This window comes from Parasteatoda tepidariorum, chromosome 2 (genome assembly GCF_043381705.1).
Source record: "Parasteatoda tepidariorum isolate YZ-2023 chromosome 2, CAS_Ptep_4.0, whole genome shotgun sequence".
Taxonomy (NCBI): domain Eukaryota; kingdom Metazoa; phylum Arthropoda; class Arachnida; order Araneae; family Theridiidae; genus Parasteatoda; species Parasteatoda tepidariorum.
In genome coordinates, this window is record NC_092205.1 from 41,610,424 (window position 1) to 41,629,987 (window position 19,564).

General features: G+C 27.7%; 2 protein-coding genes across 6 annotated transcripts in view; one reads left to right on the forward strand and one right to left on the reverse strand.

The window, feature by feature from the left end:
• Positions 1–214: 214 nt before the first annotated feature.
• LOC107449840 (iron-sulfur cluster co-chaperone protein HscB-like protein, mitochondrial) lies at positions 215–4,579 on the forward strand. The gene is made up of 2 exons (XM_016065499.4): positions 215–881; positions 3,681–4,579. The coding sequence occupies exons 1-2, from the start codon at positions 447–449 to the stop codon at positions 4,068–4,070; spliced, it is 825 nt and encodes a 274-aa protein (XP_015920985.2). The 5' UTR covers positions 215–446; the 3' UTR covers positions 4,071–4,579.
• Positions 4,580–12,339: 7,760 nt separating this feature from the next.
• Positions 12,340–19,564, reverse strand: part of LOC107449842 (insulin-like growth factor 1 receptor) — a 156,679-nt gene continuing 149,454 nt past the window's right edge. For all 5 annotated transcript variants that reach the window (XM_043042330.2, XM_071177488.1, XM_071177487.1 and 2 more), the window contains 5 exons: positions 19,003–19,067; positions 18,249–18,375; positions 17,886–18,175; positions 16,006–16,140; positions 12,340–14,448 (listed from right to left, as the gene is read on the reverse strand). In XM_043042330.2, coding sequence (XP_042898264.1) covers positions 13,986–14,448; positions 16,006–16,140; positions 17,886–18,175; positions 18,249–18,375; positions 19,003–19,067 — 1,080 coding nt within the window. In that variant the 3' untranslated portion in view covers positions 12,340–13,985. The remainder of the gene's footprint in view (positions 14,449–16,005; positions 16,141–17,885; positions 18,176–18,248; positions 18,376–19,002; positions 19,068–19,564) is intronic.

Below are 19,564 nucleotides of genomic sequence, written 5' to 3' on the forward strand. Positions count from 1 at the left end.
TTTTATGAAAAATCGTCTAGGAGGATTTGGCAATAAATGCGGATACAGTGATCTTTATAAAAATGAAACTTGTTCTTATATATTAATTTTTATAATTTATTCAAAGACTAAATTTGCATTTAAAAAACTTTAGAGCATTATTTGAGATTATGATGAAGTATTGAGGTTTTGTAAAGTAAATTTTTAAAATAAATATTTTCAATAACTTTAAACTGTGACCACTCTTGCGGCATTATGGAAAGAGGCGTGGTATTGCGACTGTTTATATTTATTTATTATTGACCAGACCGATATCGAAACTTATTTTAAATAATGTAAATTTGATCAATATCGTTATATATTATTGAAATACGAGCACGTTTATTATTTTTCAATCAATACTCTTATATATTATTGAAAGGTTTTTATCGCAAAAATATATATATTGAATTGTGTGAGTTATTGAAATGAATACTGTTTTTCAAAAATGGGGAAATAAGTTTTTAGTAACGAAAGTACAGCATTTGTTAAGACGATCAGTTGATTTTAAACTCTATAGATCCTCAAAACGCCGAATCGCTTATGATTCTAATGATTGTAAGAAGTTGATTTTCAATCCAAGAATTTTTAAATTTTCTCCTCTATGTTTGCATCAGCGCGATGTAGAGATTATCCGTTTATTTAGCCTATCGACAAATAGGTGCTGGCAGTGTAATGCAGTTGTTGCTGAGCGTGACTTAGTATGTATGGCGTGTGAAACTGTTCAAGAACCCAAACAGCTGAACCATTTCGAAATATTTAAAGAAATTCCTCAATTTGATGTAGATGTTAGAAATCTGAGTATTAAATTTCGAAGATTGCAAACGCTTCTTCATCCCGATAAGTTTGCTACTAGATCAGATGTAAGTTCTGATTTATTTTTTAATAATGGAATTTTAAGAATGCATTCACAAAACCCCAAATCTGTTATTTACTATGTCTCTCCTGCCAGACATAGCATCTATAACTATGTTTTTCTCAAATTCACTCACTATATATTTTAACCTAATACATTAAACAGTGTCGTCATAATAATAAGTGTCTTCGAGGATATTTCTGTGTCGTGATCTGTCGCGCATACTACAATCGCCAAGGTGCCAAATATATTTTAAACTTGCAAATTTAAAAAAAAACAAAACATGTAGATGTTTGCCTGGGGGTGGCTACGAGTTATACCTTTCGAGTTGGTCCCTCACTGTGATGTTTTGTTTAGTTTCTCGCAGGCCACTGCCCGGAAGTTTCCAAGATTTGGCGATTATTCTGCCACAGATCAGGATATGAAATCTCCCCCCTCGTAGCTGAACTACTGGGCAAGCCAAGACACATTTTTTAAAAATTTTTATTAGTTAAAAAAAAGTCCTGGCAAAGGAAGTAGGTGCAATGAATCTATATTTATCCTTTATTTTGATCAGTGTTTATCAACTTATTAAGAAGTAAATTTGCAAACTTACAGTAATTTCATCATTAATAAATCTATTAGTTGTAGAATTCAAATGCATGCAATTTAGTTTTATTATATTTTTATTTCATAACCGTTGTTGAACAGCCAACCCAATTTTTAGTGTTTACAACTACTAATGTTTAACCCTGTAGCCTCGTAATTTTGAACACAATCAACAGGCTTGTAATTTTGAACCCATTAGAAGATAAGGGAACTTTTGGATCAAGTATTGGGAGAAATTTTGCCTTTGTGGTGGACTTTTTGATGTAACCACGAAAACCTCCTACGAATAGCCTAACGGCAAGTGGGCTCTAAGCTGTAATTCGTCTACCAATGAGTATATTTTACCTCAGCACTGTGGTTGGTGCAAGCCGGGTATATGGAATTCATATTGACCAGTCATCTCTGGGATTCAAACCCGGTTCATCTCATTAGTAGACGAACCCTCTATCCACTGAGTCATCACCACTCATGTAATTCAACCCATGAAAAAATTAGGTCGGTTTATAAATTTTTGTTAAAATAATTGTTTCTGCTATGGATGTGGTGTTTTCTACACTTAGGTGCACTGCAAGCTCTCTACTGCCTATACTTCCGGGTTACTTTTTTGAAGCCTTTGGCTCACAAGGTATCATTGTGTTTTTAGACTTTTTTAAGTAATATTTCTTGTATACACATATTTTTTACCTGAATTATTATTTGCGTTTAATAAAAATCATTATCAGAATCGTCATTTGAAAAAAGGAATCCTTATGAAACACTTCTCACCTTGTCAACCATATACCAACATCGAAATTTAATTAAATGATAATTTGTAAAAGGAACTTAATCTCGTTGATCGAACAATATGCTAACACTTACGTATGGTGGTGCACGGCTTGCAACATGAACTAACAGTAATGATCGAATATGAAGAGGCCAAAAAGGCGAGTTCTTTCTAAATCTAACAGCCATGTCACCTATTTTAACAATACATCTATAAGTAACAAAAACAAATTTTCACTTCAAACTCACCAGAATTATTTAATATCTTATGAAATACGGAAAATTTGAGTACAGAAAGAATATAATTTATCTCTTTTATTAAAAACAAAATTATCTGTGTTAATATATGACCTCACCGAATAAGCTGTAGTAAGCAGCTGTATACTTTGAAACCGAAAGTAGAGCAGGTCAAAAGCTTGAGATTGCTGTTGTTTACATTTACTTAACATTTACGAAACTTAAAAATTATAAAGTGGCTCTTATATTGTGTTATAGTTATGCCTGTAACACCTAGTGTTTTGATTCTTAATTTTTTTTTTTTTAAATTAGTACAAGTTTATAAAAATTGGAATAACTGTAAAATGACATTGAGAGTTAGCTTCACAAAAATTATCAGAACTGTTTGATTTTTTCTAACTCAGTTACATGCATTTAAAGTCTCTAAACATAGCATTAGAAAATGACACAATTGCTCAGTTAAATTTTTTTTTCTTTGTTAAGAACTAATGAAACATCACCAAAATTTGACTTTGAGCACTGTAAAATAATTATCAGTTGTCCCGCAAGCTGGTAGCCATCAATCCAGTACAAAGGGAAGGCGATGATTTAATTTCTTTGATTTGCTGTGTTAATTTGTATCTTTTCATTGTAATTTTGAATACTACCCATTGTCATTTAATTTTGCTTTAATGACTCTTTTTTTTTTACTCTTAATATTTAGTACAATGTTTTACCTATGATAAATATGCTGTCGTTAAATCTGTTTAGTAAAATTTAATGATAAGATTTTGATTTATATGAAGCCTTATTACATTTTTTAATTTGTTTCCCAAAAAAATAAATAATTCTTATTTTGATTTGAAAATTTGTAGAATTTTTTTTTAAAAAATTGAAGAGGAGCATGCAGACAAACCAAAGAAAATATGACTGTTTAGAGCAATGTTTTAGTTGCTGATCCTTAGATGACTTTTTATTAATTTCTACCTCTCTTAAATATGAATAAATAAATCTATTTTTAGATAATGGAATATATAGTTAGATTTTAAATTCTGAATAAATATTGTGAAGCAATTTATAAGGTTTTTGATGCAAACTACCATATGTTGTTATTCTAAAAATTGATCCAAGATCCCCTTGAACAACCAATGTCTCTTCTCGTAGTGCTTTTTTTACTCAAGGACATAAGTAATATCTTTAACAGTTTTTATTAATAAACTTTACATTGTTTGTTTTTCAGAAAGAAAAGAAGTATTCAGCAGAACAGTCAGCTTTAGTCAACAAGGCATACCAAACATTGCTCCGTCCAATTGATAGAGGCCTCTATTTGCTTGAACTCCATCGTAAGCCTTTAGTTGAAGATGAAATTCAATTGCCTTCCGAATTTCTAGCCAATGTTATGGAAGTTAATGAAGACATTGAGGACTGTAAAGCAGCTAACACTTTAGAATCTATACGTCATGTAAATGATGCTAAGTTACAATTGCTTTTTTCTGATGTTTCTTTAGCATTTAAAGAGAAAAATATTGACAAAGCTAGGGAATCTTTATGCAAATTGAATTATTTTATAAATATAGATGATAAAATACGAAAAAAGGAAGAAGAACTTGGAGTGAGTAGAGATGATTAATTCTTCCTAGACTTATCATTTAATGTTAGAAATATATACAACTACTTAAATTGTGAGAAATAAAATTAATGCTTTCCAAACAAGTTCTTCGAAAATGGCATGCTAAGATTATATATTAACGACTTTCAAAGGTTAATGTAGAATGATATAATGTAATTCATTCATTATATTAAATCTTTCTGCAAATGTGCTTATATTGTAAGTCTGTAATAAATTTAAAATCTCTACCATTTGTTTCAGACTGAGTCTTTATAAGTCTAGGTTTTTGAGTTCAGTCATTGAGGATAAAGTATTAAATTTAATTTGTATAAAGACTTTTAGTGAAAAAAAAACGTGCTATCAGAATTCATAAACAGAGAAAATGTTAGGAATACAAGTGAAAAATATAAATGTTAAGAATTTTCTTTTTTACTTGTATTCCTAAAATTTTAAGAAAATTTATATTTTGTACTTAGCATTTTCTTTAATTCTTGTTATGACTTTAAAGAATTAAAAATACTTAAACTAAATTGTTGCTTTTTTTCTTGAGGTTAAAGAAAATTATTCTTTATTATGCTTGTTGTTGCAAGCTTCAAAAAATTTATATCACTATTTTTAAAGAGCAGGTCATACAGCATATGCTAAAAATTAATGAAGTTGACCATATAAGTCTTTATAAGGATGTACATTTTAAAATTTCAATTCATACAGTAAAATTGAATATTTAATACCTTTAAATATTGATTATTATTTCCTTATTAGTAATAATTGAACAGTTATATAAAGTAAAACTGTTTGAATAACGGTCCCTTGCTGGACTGTGATGTGACCGACATCAAGAGGTAGTCACTATTTGGAGTTAGAAATTAATTGATTGTTTAAAAGATGAAAAACAAAAGCAAATAAAAACAGATTTAATTCACTTAAATAATGATCCAATATAGAAATCTCAAACTGTAGATTTGATCCACTTAAATATTGATCGAATAATTATTACTTTTTATTTTATATTTGCATGTTTCCTCAGTCATTTGGTGTAGCTTATTTCTTTTTTACTATCCTTAATATCTTTGGTTTTATATGTTTATGTCAGGAATTTTTGCTTTCAATTCGCACCTGTATTTCAAACACTTGTTTCAAACACACAAAAAAATTCTTCTTCAAACATAATTACCAGTTTCCAAATTTTAAAGAAAAAAAAAAAAGGAACCTGTGAACAAATATTGTTTAGGTGCATGTGTAAATAATTTCACTGAATCGTTTAAAACTAAAGTTTACCGATGAAGCTCCAGGAATTTCAATCCATTGTGAATGCTGGTACAAGATTAATTTAATTCTTGCAGACACCCATAAAATAAATAAATAAATAAAAACAGGTTATCTGTAAATAAAGCTGTCGAATTGTGCCTCTTATCGACTTCTGTGAGAAAGCTGTGAAAATTTCTTTTACAATAATTGAAATGTAATAATCATCAAGGGATAATACATTTAGTAACGATCAAATAAAATTATTGCAAGCCAGAGATGAATGAATGAAAAAAGTTGACTAAAATAGACCTTGAAGCTAAAGTCAAGCATGCAACTGGTGGCCATTGTACGGAAATAGCTGTTTATAGGTTTTTCGCTAATATAAAAAACATATACAGAAGAGAACCGATTATCCGGAACGATCGGGACCATCGCTATTCCGGATAACTGATTTTTGCGGTTTTCTGAATCGCTGCAAAAAGCCGTTTTTTTTATTATTAAACCCAACTGAAAAGAAAAATATTTGGAAATAATCTTAAAAAGAAGAAAAAACGATGAAGTAATACACTAATTATTATTTCCAAAGTTATGGTATGATAAACATCTTTAAAAAAAGAACAAAAAATCCTATGAGGAAAAAAATTTTTTTTTTTTTAAATGACGGGAAAATTTACCGAATTTCGTTCCGGTTTTTTGGTTTTCTGGATAACGGGTTCTGTACTGTACTACCATATTACTGTTCTTCAGAGGTTGCCGTAGTTTAGAGATGGGTGTTAAAGAAGGTTTTACTATATTAAGTTTAAGTTATTAAATTTAATAAAATAAATTTTATGGGATTTTATTTATTATATTTTAAACTAAGTTAGCCTCTCGGGAGAGCCTGTAACCCCTAGAGAGCGCGTCCCCAGGTGGCGGATCTGGGAATGCCTCCATCAGCTAATACCTTTGGGTGGTAGGAGGGAAATAAAATACCTCCTGCGGTCCAACAGGCAGAAGTCCAACCTCTTCGTAGGCTCTGGCAACCCCCCCCCCCTTATGATGTTTTATAGAAATAACAAAAACTATTCAAGCACACCATGAAATATGATTCAATAGAGGATACGACACCAACCAACCAAGTTAGCAAAAGAGGCTCTTAGATTATCCAATAAAGAATGATTCAGGCACAAAGCTGATATCCTTTTATTTATTCTTGATAAGTTCTCTTCACCGAGTATAGTTTCCAGTGAAATTTTAAAAGAGTAGTTCTTTTCAATGTTAGTTTCTTATTATAAAAAGTAATACAAATCTTATCTTGTTAGCATTTACGGTTAATGAGTATTTTAAATCTGGTGAAACTGAAGAAAATATTTGATCTGATGAAAGTTTAAATTGAGTCTCATTGTTTTCTCGACCTTTTATTAGCCAACCTTAACTTAAAGAATAAGTAGTAGTGTTATGATTCAGCTGAAAAATTCATACCAGTTTTTAACATACTAGTACTTAGCTTATAAAGTTTTTTCAAAAATCAAAATGTCATATATTACAATTTCATAAGCTTTAAAATTGTAGTTTTTTTTTTCTGTGTTAAGAAATCTGAGGTTAGTATTTCAGAAATAATTTTCTCTTACTTAAATCAACGTCAATTGTGACCATCAAACATGTGGACTTGAAAGCTCTTCTTTGAGGAAGGGAAATTTTTTTTTTTCTCAATTTGAGTCTTTAAAATCATTTCACATTTTATGTAGGTTAATACAATAAGGGTCCCATGAACCTGGAGTACCAAAATAAGACTTAGTTGTCTTTCCTTTTTTTGAATCTAAACTACTTTTTGATCAGCTTTGTGCATGTAATTTACATTGGATTAAGTACATCTAATTTTGACTCGTGTGCTACTACTTATTGCGCCCTACATTAAACTATGAAATAGAAGTTACTTGACTTAAATACATATTATAGTATTATAAGCGCAAAAATATTACTCAAATGGAAGATTTGATTCTTTATAAGTGTTTTGAAAAAATAAAATCTATTATAAGTGCCTGTAGGGTTGTTTTATTTAATTTGATGACATGGTCACCAAGTGTGAATCAGAAGCGATTAATCAAATCACCTATTTCCTCCCCCCCCTGATTGTCAATACATAAACGCAAATTTAATATTATATTTAACATAGCAATTAATATTTTTCTTTTCGAGATTCATGTCTATCTTTTAAGTATTAAGAATAACGATTGCAAAAACCATTAAATTTTTATTCTCTATTTTCTGAAAGTTTTTTTTTTTTGTGGAATTCAAATCTCACTTATTATTTTATTGTCACCCAAATTCGTACTTGGATTATAACTTTATTTATTATATGGTTTAATCATTTTAGTGTCTCAAAATATTTAACAAAATGACATTTTTCCTGTATTTAATGCCATTGTTTACCTTATTCATTGCATTTCAATTAAATTATTCGGTTTGTCACTGTTTAAAAGTTATACTAAATAAAGGTAGATTATAAAATATTATTCAAGTATAGTGAACCAAGAAAAATAATTAAAAGTTAATTCTTAGACCTACAAAATCATTCGATTTACTAAGATTTATAGTATAAAATTTTTTAATCTAATTTATTTTACCTATTTTTTAAATTAGCGTAATTGTAGGCTTACGTAAAAAATCTGGTTGTAAATAGATTCTTCAAAAACTTATTCCTTTACCTTTCCAGTTTAAAAAATGGAATTCATTACTAAGATTGAAAAGGTAAAGCAGTGAGTTTTCGAGTATCTTTTTAAAAATTTTACTATGATTTTTTTCTTATTTTTAAATTTTTTCAGGATGTTGGTAAAACGTTCTAGAACTACATACTTTTTCTAAAGTGTTCCCTGTTTGGAAATAAATTAAAAGAACCTTCTACACTATAAAATTTCCTTTCAGGGAGTAAAAATAACTTATATAGTCTACTCTACCCGCTTTAGAACTATTACCCATTGGAGTGAAGTGGAAAAAAAATCTGAATCAAAAATTTAAATTTCAACCACATTTTTACTTGTTTGCCCATTTAGCTTTGCTGTCCCGTCCCATAGCTATTTACAGTATGTTTTTTTTTGTTGTTAAATTGAATGAGATAAATACTGAGTCGATCAAATTAATAATTTAGAAATTATAACCATTGTGATTTCTGAAATAATAGCCCCATTTAATCGTATTTAATCTCATTCAATTAAGCGTTTAAAAAAAAAACATTGGAAACACTACTGCATTTGTTTAATAGGACAGCTAACGCATAAATACGTACAAGCATTAAATTGTATTTTTTATTTGTAAAATTCTTTTATTCCTATCATCTTGTCACGGGATTGGTTTCATGCAAATCTGGTTAAAAATCAATACCTATTATATCTAAATGCAAGTTTTACCTTTATTTACCCATTCCTACCAAAACACTACATGTAAAGTTGTTAAACTTTTTTCCATTTACAATAAGGAAAGGGTGCTTAGCCAACACCTCCTAGAAGAGAGAAGGCCTCAGCACAAATCGATTTAGTAGTTCAATGTAACAAACATAAACTGCACAGTGGAGGTAAATAAGAAATATGTGATTATGTTCAGGCTATTAAGCTACACAGGGGAAAAATGATGTCATTAAGTTTGAACTACTAAAGAAACAAATTTATTGTTTATGGTAACCCGAGCTGAGGCCTTTTTTTTTTAAGGAGGTATTGTCCTAGATCTATGATTTTTATATCCCAGCATCACTAGATGCAGTTTGAATTCAATATAATAAAGATCAACTGGGCAATGAGGTTCTTTTAAGGAGTAATTAAATGTGGTAAAATAAAATTCTCACCCTCAAGAAATTAAAATTTTTAGAGATAATTTTGAGCTTTTTAAGGAAGCTTCTTATTTAAGAACATTAAATAAGTATTTTTAATGTGTATTTTTTTGAATAATGACTCATGGAAATACAAATAGTGCATTTAAACTTTATGTAAACAAAAAATGATAATGAATACAATGACAGTATACAGAAATTGGCACTTTACAGCAACAATGAATTAGCAACATTTTTTTTTAAGGTAAAGAATACTTTTTGAGAGAAATATTAAATAAATTAAAATAACAAATGAACACCAGACCCGCTAGCAAATTTCAATACAAGAATGATTTTTATACAATTATGTAAGCAACGTAAGAAATCATAAAAATATTAGAATAATCTGCAGCTATAAAACTAAATTTTTTTAAAAAATGTCCACAAAAACAATTAGTACATTTTGAAAAATAGAATATGAAATAAAAATGTTTTATTTTAAAAATAAATAAATAAAGCATATTTATTTGAATACCAAAGAAGAAATAATAAGCCACATTTTCAAATTGTTCGAGAGAGCATTTTTAGTTAAAAACACTGTGACTTTTCTGTAGGCAATACGATGTTTCTGTGCTGTTATGCATTAGATATTCCAAAAACTTATACAGTACCTATCTAGAAAAAATGCTAAAGAATGATTTGATTTAAAAATGTCTCTTTTGGTGAAAGTGTGGTTTATATGGCCCCAAGTTTCATTTTCATAAATGTATTTTAAGTATATTTATAATCATTAAATTCAATTTTATGTATGAATAATAAAAACTGAATTTATTATACATATATAAAATGGGATTTAATAATTAAATCCGATTTTTATGATTTTATATTGTACAAAAAAAGTCATCTTTATAAAATTGATTCCTTTTTCAAATTACACACATTGACAAATATTACCGAAAAAAATTGAATTTTATATTCAAATTATACCGGGGAGACTAGCAAAATAACAAGATATGAAAGTTAACAATTTTCAGCTTTATATTTATAAAATGATGCGTGTGAAAAATAGTTTCATTGGAAAATTCTATTTTCTACTACAATGTAATATTTTTTCAAAGTACTATTTACAAATTAAATGTTGCGTATAAACTGTAAATGTGAGTCATATTAAAAGTCGCTACTCACTTTAAATCAATGATTGGTAGTTGTATATATTGAGCATGTACATGAAGGCCTATGTTTAATTGAAAATACAAATACCGTATACCCCGGTGTTTAAGTATTCTTTTCAAACCTCTAAAGTTTTACTAAAAGCTGGGGCTTGATTTATACACTAGTAATAAAGCTGTACATTCGTTGATAGTGGAATATCGGTGCATTATAAACAATGATATAGATATGAATAATTCTGTATCAATTTAGCCTTTTCAATAACTTTTTTTAATGTGCAATACTTTAAATTAGGTTATGATAAAAAAATAAGAATAAAAAAAGTGAAGATAATTTATTCAAAAGCTTATCATTATTTTAACTTGAGAAAATTTAGTAGACTTAATTAATTTTAATATTTCGTTTTTTCAGCACTCTACTTATACACACGACATACTAGAAATTTGTTATGAAAAATAGAGGGTTGACTTATACACCAGAATATACGGGAACTGTTATTGATTATCGAAAAAGATGAGCCGCTAGACAATTAAGATTGAATTCGTTTTTAACTGTTTTAACAGTTAAATCATTAACTTTCAAGAATGTATTGCCTTCAAAGGCTTTATAGAATACATTTTAACATGCTATTGAAGTTAAAATCATATTAGGCAACATTAATTTATTAATAGCAGTGTAACTAAAGCAGATATAAATCAATGTTAAGTCATTTAATTTTTTTAATTTTTTTTTTATGCATTACTATTTGTCAAAACATTTAAGCCATCTTGGATCGTTTGATGGCAGCAAAATAAAAAGAAATCTTTTTAAATAGATGTTCAAAATTTGTCAAGTAATCATGCCTGTAGCTTGATTAAAGTTTTGTAATAATTGTTTGTTATATAAAAGATAAATCAATTTCAGTGCAGAATTAAGAAATTAGAAAATTCTTCCAGTATAAACTAAAAAGGAAGAAAAAATTAAATGATATTATATTTATAAATAATTCAACTGCACTGTGAAATTTCTAAGATCCAAAAAATTTCGGCAATTTTTTTACAATTGGTTATTGTGAAAATGTAAATTTTTTACAATTATGTCTTACATGATTAATGATGTCTTGTAAAGTCTTAAGAGCAATTTCAATAATTAAGTTGATTTGTTTTAAAAATTTAAAATGCTTTCATACCATTTTCATTTTATCAATGAATTTACATAATTATTTATAACACATAGAATCTTTTAACCCTTTTTGCTGAGCCGAATTGTTTTGATTCATAGTATCATCACAAGTAGCATTCAATTTTGAATTTGAAATAAAAAAGAAGCAAAAGCATAAAATAGAATACAGATATGTTATAACTCATAGGCATTTACAATGAAAATTGTATTGTTTATAAGTGCAGATATGTTTATGAAACACATATAATGTTTTAACATATACTGAATAGGAATTCTAGAGCAAAAAATCACAGATAAAATTAAGTCTTCAAGTGCAACAACAACAAAAAAATTTCTTCTTTGAAAAAGAATATTTACACGTGAATCCTATCAGTAAGTTCCATTGTACAACTTTTCAGCTTTGTTTATTTCCAACAATTTAGAAAACCAGAAAAATGTTAATTAAAAAACATATGTTTGTATATAACAAAGCAACTTTTTAACAAGTATACCCAATATTCTTAATTTTTTAAAATGATAAATTATAAAAACATTTCACTCTTTATGTGTTATTTTTGTAAATTTCTTATTTTCTTTTATTACATTTTAATTGGTTTTTCAAAATAATTTTTGTTGTCATTTTTTTTAAATTTTTTTAATACCAGATTGTAACTAAAAAAAGGAGTAATTATATTTAAAATTGAATCTTTCAATATTTTTACAGTTGACCATCATCTTGTAAATAAAATAATTAGCAAAATAATTCAAATTATAATACAGCGTAAGTTTTAATTTATTTCAGTGTTAAATTAATCATTAAAATTCACCATACTAAGTTAGTAATTAATACAAGATAACACTTCACATCAACAGTCAGCATAAAAAAAAAATTGATTTAAATTGATTCAGTATTTGGTTTGATTTAAATTTTATCATCTCTTTTCCTTTTAATTTCAAAACTTCTTCATATGCATTTTTTTTTATTATTTTATTTTATGAAATTATTTTTTAAATTACAAACCTCTTCAATTAGTAAGCCCTTGGAAATAATCAAAGAAGAATGTAAGGCTTCATACATTAAATATATATATCAAAACATTGTATACAATAAACAAATAAAAAAAATATATATTACATTTTTATTCATGTTATCAGTTTAGCTGCTTTTAATCTTGATTTTCTAACAGTCAAACTCTTAAATTACTGTTTTAGCATAATTGTTATATCCTTTTTCCTATAATAATATAAAATATCATGTTTACTGGTTTCAAAAATATAATGAAATTGAAAAAGAATTTGTTTTTCGGTTTCTGTAAAAATGTAGACATAAAATGATGCTCAATTTGCTCAGATTTAATACAATTTTTAAGCATAAATTAAAAAATTCACCAGTATAAAACAATGTAACATTTTTATTAAAAAAAATATAATAAATCATGAACAATAAATTACTCTATGAAAACATGCTTTACAGGTTACATTTGGGACATACAATTTTACAATAAACCAACAATATTAAAAAAAAAAAAATGAATACGACAAGAACACTTATTATGAAATGTTTAAATTGCATGAGATTAATGATCAACTACATTGTAGCAAATAAAAAGCAAACAGTTATAAAAATATCACTGCAGTTGCTTTGGAAGAAGGTGCACTGAGATTTGTTCAAATATATAATTGAGGTCAGAGAAAAGATGGCTATATATATGATAGGCTGTTTCATCAGAAGGAAAATAAAAGCAGTTTTTATATTAACTCACTTGTCTAACAAACAAAAGTAAACAGAAGCATTAACAGCAATTAATTAGAAAATTTCTCAGTGTAGCATTTTATTAATTTTAAATGTGAAATTTGATTAGGTTGAAAAAGAATTATTTTGAACTACAATGAGCATTTTTTAAAACTTTAATAAAACACCATACACGAAAAATTTAAAACTGATAACTACCTGATGAGGGATGATTCGTTCTTCTTGAAGTACATAGCTTTTAGTTTTCTTTGTATGGTGCTTTACGAAGTTTTGATAAATATTCAGATGTTTCATACCAATTATAATTCAACAAAATGAACAAAACAATTTTCTTTTTTGATATCCCATTCAGTCATTTAAAATAAATCTGAGAGAGTAATTGGCATTTAGAACAGTTTCTTTTTTAATTTCAGACTATTGTAAAGAAAAATCTGTGAAATAGTTGATTACTATAATTCTTTAATTAGAATTTAAAAGACAAAAAATTAAGAAATTTTAATAATCATCATTACTGTAGCCTTTTTTTTTTTAATATTACATCTTAATTTTCTTTAAAGCCATCAAGATAACACTAACAAACATACATTTTTAAAATTTAAACAATACTTAAAACATTACAAGCAAGAAATATTATTACTTAAAAAATTTCTGATCTTCGGTGCTTCAACATTCACAACCTTAAAAGAAGAAGAACCCCTGGAAACGTAGCAGACGCATGAATTTATATTACAATATGGTAACATCCTTCAATGAGAAAGTCCGTGGAGAAAAATGCCATGTTGATAAATAAATTATTGCGGAAGTTCAAAACAAGAGGAAAAGAAACACCAAAATGTCCGTACTATCAGTTACTTTTGGCACAGTAAGCGTGTCCATTTGCTATACTACCATTTGATAGAGTACTAATTTTACTTCCTTTGCTTCCATCTGAATAATTGACAGAAACTCCTTTGCTTCCATCATTAGAATTGACGTGAACTGTCCGAAGTTCGTCGACAGAAGAAATAGTAGCTTCGACAAGCTCACCCCCGTTTACGATTTCTTCTGCCTCATCTTCTTCTGGAAGCATTGTTGCACTTGGAAAATATCTATAATCGTGGTCATTTGACTCCTCTTCACGCATTGATGAGCGTAGAGGAGTATTTGGAGTCACTGAATCATCATTTTCAGTTTTAGCTTTGTACATAAAGTAATGAAAAACATCTTGCACTATGTTTTCCACGTGAGGTAAAAACATTTCGACTAGTTCCAAAAATGTTGGTCTGGCTTTAGGGTTTTTATTCCAACACATTGTCATCACTTCGAATCTGTATAAAATAGATAAATTATTTATTAAAAGCAAATTTCAAATGAATTTTTGTTTAAAGAAAAATTATATTTAATAGGCTCTATGATCACGGTTAAAATTAATTTAAAAGACTATTCTGCAAGATTTAAAAGTTTATAACAATATCAATAATTATAAATAATAAAAGTTCGTCTTGGGGGGAAAAAGAATCAGTGGGTAGCTATAAAATATAGAACAAAACACTTGCACTTTTAAGATTTAGTTATTAAAATACAATATTAAAAAACATACTAGTAATCCATTTTGAAATAACTCTTTTCCATCAATTATTTGGATAATCGAATTATCTTAATTGGGTCTAGTTTTCCTCAACCTAAATGACTGGATTTCACAGAAGGAATATTTGTACATAGAAAGTTATTCAAGAACTAAATTGTAAAACATATAAATAAATCAACTTGTGAACGAATTCAGGGTTCAATGCTCTCACAGGAACAAAAAATCAGTGTTTATTCATTGCTCTATTTAAGAAATAAGGTTTGTTAAAAAGAAGGAAGAACAGAGGAATGAATTTTTTCATTAGCTTACAACAGGTTGCTATGGCAGCATGGATTAGCAGATGTGCAGTATTCATAATGAGTAAAATTTATTAAGTTAACCTTGATTGTCAATTGACTTAAGTTGACCACCTGTTTACTTTACATGTTGACAGCTAAAATAAGTAATATTTCCAACAATGTTATTGAATGATATTCTAACCCTTCATAAATGAATAAAATAAAAAAACTTTCTAGAAGCAATTCACATAGGAAATTTTCTATGTAAATAGCATTAAAAACAATTTAAACGTTTTTGTGAGTTGACCACTTGAAAAAACTATTAAGGGCTTTTGTAACATATAGATTTGTTACAACAAAATAAACTTTAAAATGGAGAAATGAAAATAATGTCAAGTTTTTTAGTTGCATTTATATATATATATTCCTGTGCACTGATATTTAAAGTAATAATTTGTAATAAATATCCGACATGCATCACATACAAAATATGTATATATATATATATTTTAGCTAATCAGTTCAGTTTAATATCAAATTTGTGTAACATATAAGAAATATGTGAATCGCATAAACAACATGATAGCGATAATAATAAAATAAGAAATGATAGAAAATAAAATGACTTTTCTTCCTCTATAAAGTCTAAGTTGAACATTGAAATCAAGTACTGTGAGTGATCAACTTAAACAGAGTCACTGTATACCTATTCAAGACTCATAATCAATTAAATAAATTTTTAAATAATCATGGGGGTAATAGGCATCTATTTTTTTGGGGAGGAGGTATGGGTGAGGATGAAATGAAAATATAGCTGTAATAGTTCTCTTAATATCACAAAAAAATTCTTCTAAACTTGAATAAATTTTAATTGATTTTATGAATCATGAAATTTTATTTATTTTTCTGAAATATTGAGAAAAATGTTTAGCAATTTATACAGATTTTATAATTGAGGATTACATATTACCCCATCCCCAACCAATATAAATAAAGTTTAACGTAAATTAAAATCTTACAATAAATCAGGACAATCTTCTGGTCTATCCATAGTATTTCCTGCAATAACAAACTTCAAAACGTCTTCATTTGATAAACCTTGATATGGTTGAGAGGCTAAAGTTGCCATTTCCCAAAGAACAACTCCATATGACCTAAAAATTAAAACATTCCTCAGAGTCAAAATTTTTCAAAAGAACCCGAAGATTATAAATATTTATAAATCAAATTATAAATATTTAAAAAAAAATGCATGCATATTGTACATTGTATTAGATTATACACTTTCTTAAATACTGTCATTCATCTATACATGTTGATTTGTAACCACTGGCTTAAATATTTATAATTCAAATGAAATTAAATGGCTTAAATATTTATAATTCAAATGAAATTAACTGGCTTAAATATTATTTAGAATTCTTGTAGAAAACATAGTCCATAATCAAGAGTTTCAAAATAATCCTTAAGCTTAGGAAAAGAAAAAAAACATTAATAAAACCAAAGCAATAATTAACAGGGAGAATATTAGATTAAAAACCTATTTGCTGATAAACTTTGGAAAGATTGCTTAAAATTTAATTTCTAAAAAATTTTGTCTTAGAAGAATCTTAAAATAAGAATTTAATTCCAAAATGCAAATCAATTTGTGAGCAAAAAAATTTTTTAGTTTATTTGTTAATTTTTTCTAGTGTCCCTCCCATTTAATAAAAGGAGAGACTGGAAAAAACATTGAAAAATTGAAATTTTCTATACTTTTCAGAAAAACTTTCTAAGATTTTGCAGTCGCGGCTAAAACGTGTAAAATTATGAATTTCTATTAGTGTCAGTTAAAAGCATATTTTTCTATTCGGCCTTCAGCAAACTATCTATGTAGCTCAAGACATCCACAATTATGTTTAATTCTATTTTAACATCAAGAAATGCTGTAGCGATTCATATGAGAGAGGCTTTTTAATTCAGTGCTGTTGGCAAAGAAATCTCATGCTTTTTAATGACAATGTATTGTATTATTTAAATCCATATTGAAAACGAATTTATTGAAATTCCATTTACAATATTTCTCCTCCTCCTCATTGGCACAACAGCCCAGGATGGGCCTTCTCAACAAGCCTATGCCAAGACATTCTTCCCTTAGCCAAGGTTCTCCAGTTTATAATCCTTAAAACTTGTAAGTCCTTTTCAAGGCAGTCTAAAAATCTTAGGTTTGGCCGTCCTCTTTTTCTTTTACCAGCTGGCCTGGCACTGAAACCTTTTTTGGTTTACCTGCTCATTTAATCCTTTGAATTTTGATAAATTTAATGACATCAGGTTCTTTATATGCTTGGTAAAGTTCCGTGTTTGATCTTCTAAAGCAGGTACCGCTTTTACTTATTCCACCAAAAATGCTTCGCAGTATTTTACTCTCAAATCTAGCTATCATATATCATATTTTATTGTCCAGGTCTCACATGCGTATGTAAGCACTGATCGAATAAGACATTTATAGAGTAACACTTTTGTTTTTCTTTTAATTTGGCTTGACTTAAGATATTTTCTTAGACCATAAAAGCACTTATTGGCCATCGTGATTTTCGTGTGTATTTCTTGTGTAGTGTCGTTTTTGTTGTTAATCTTAGACCCCAAATAGGTGAAGCTATAAATGGCTTTGAATTTGTATGCTCCAATTTCAAACTGTGTTTCTTCATAGCCAGCTTTTGTGCAGGGCATATACTTAGTTTTATTTTCATTGATTCTTAATCCCATCTTAATTTCTTCCTTCTCCAGACATAAAAAGGATTGTGTTAGTGCTGTCTGCGTTCTAGCGATAATATCTAAATCATCAGCAAAACATATACAATATTAGACAATTTTAATTAAAAGGGATTATTTAATAAAAGGGATTCATCATTAAACATACCAGACATCTGTTTGACTGTCGAAAATACCATCTTTCAGGGATTCTGGCGACATCCAACGAACAGGTAAAAGACCCTTTCCTCCTTTACGATAATAATCAGTTTCGTAAACATCTCGGGTCATTCCGAAATCTCCTATTTTCACAGTCAAGTCCGTAGACACCATACAATTACGAGCTGCAAGATCTCTGTGAACGAATTTCTTGGCAGCTAAATATGCCATGCCATCAGCTATTTCAGCAGCCATTTTGCAAATTTCTGGCATGGCAGGTGCAACTTGTCCAGGGTTCTCCTGAAAATGTTAATTCAAGCATAATTTTTTTGTTCAGCAAAAAATTAATTAACAAAGAAGTGTGCTTTCTTACATCTGGGCGTCGAGAACGTAAAAATGTTTTCAAATCTCCATTAGTCATGAGCTCCATGATTACCAATGTTGGTTGTCCTTTGGATACAACACCCATCAGTTTAATGACGTGATGACAGTTAAATGCTCTGTAAAATGAATATCAAAACATTTAATAAATATTTTTCATAAATCTTATTTTAAGATTTACTTTATAAATCATTAAAAAGTTAAATTTATCTTTCTTTCTATTTATTTATAAGAAACGATATGCAACATAAAAATTAAATAAATTTTTATTTGAATGATACTTTTTCCAATTTAAGTTGATTTTTTCACTTAGTAAAAATTAAGCTAAAGTTTTTAGAAGTCAAGCTTTTAGAAAATATGGTACAGAACAATACAGAACATCAAAATTTGGAAGAACTGAAATCCGGATCAAATTATGAAGCTAAATAAATTACAGAACTGTTACAGACAGAAACATTTTAAAACAGACTGATTTGTTTGAAAATAATTCTGTAATAAAATATTTTATTTTATAATTTAATAACACCTTTTTCATTGCAAAATCAGAAGTAACGAAATTGACTAAATTCAGTTAGAATTAATATAGAATTAATAATTTCAGTTAGAATTAATATAGAATACATTAAACATTTCAATAAAATTTATAAGCATGAAGGCATAATTAAGTTTTTTTCTTCGAAAAGATATAAGAAATAAAATTTGTCTAGATTTATATTTTTAAATTTTGCTAGGGAAAATAAACTTACTTCATAACAGAAGCTTCTTGCAAAAATTCTATTCTTTCTCGCAAAGATGCAGATTCATTCACTGTCTGCAAGTTACAAATGCATTTTTTAATAAAAATATACACAATAGTTAGACAAAATGATCATGTAACAATTTTAAATAAACATATATTAATATAACGTTATTTAAGTACATAATGGCAAAACTAATATTTCATTATGCTACATCAAAGTAAAATATAGTTAAATTATAATTGGACTAGATTGTTTTTTGATAAATATGTTTCATGTTCCACTAATATTTTTAATCTTGGATTAAATTTACATTATATTTTTCCACATTTAAAGGATATGATTAGTTTTCAATTTTATGAGTCATTTATTATTAGCTGAGATTGAAAATATCTTTGCTCTATATTTCTTAACTCATTTAGTTTAAAATGAAAAAAACATTAACAAGAAGAATGTAGAAACTAAAGACAATAAAATAGCATGAAATTTTAGAATTATGAGCAAATTTAGGTGTAAAAAACATGCCTAGGTGTTAACACATCTGAGGACATAGATTTTAGTTTTTTTATGA

Bases quoted from the DNA above. Each gene is read 5' to 3' on its own strand.
- LOC107449840 (XM_016065499.4), top strand. From the start codon at position 447: ATGAATACTGTTTTTCAAAAATGGGGAAATAAGTTTTTAGTAACGAAA. The intron at 882-3,680 runs GTAAGTTCTGAT...TTTGTTTTTCAG, and splicing joins AGTTTGCTACTAGATCAGAT to AAAGAAAAGAAGTATTCAGC.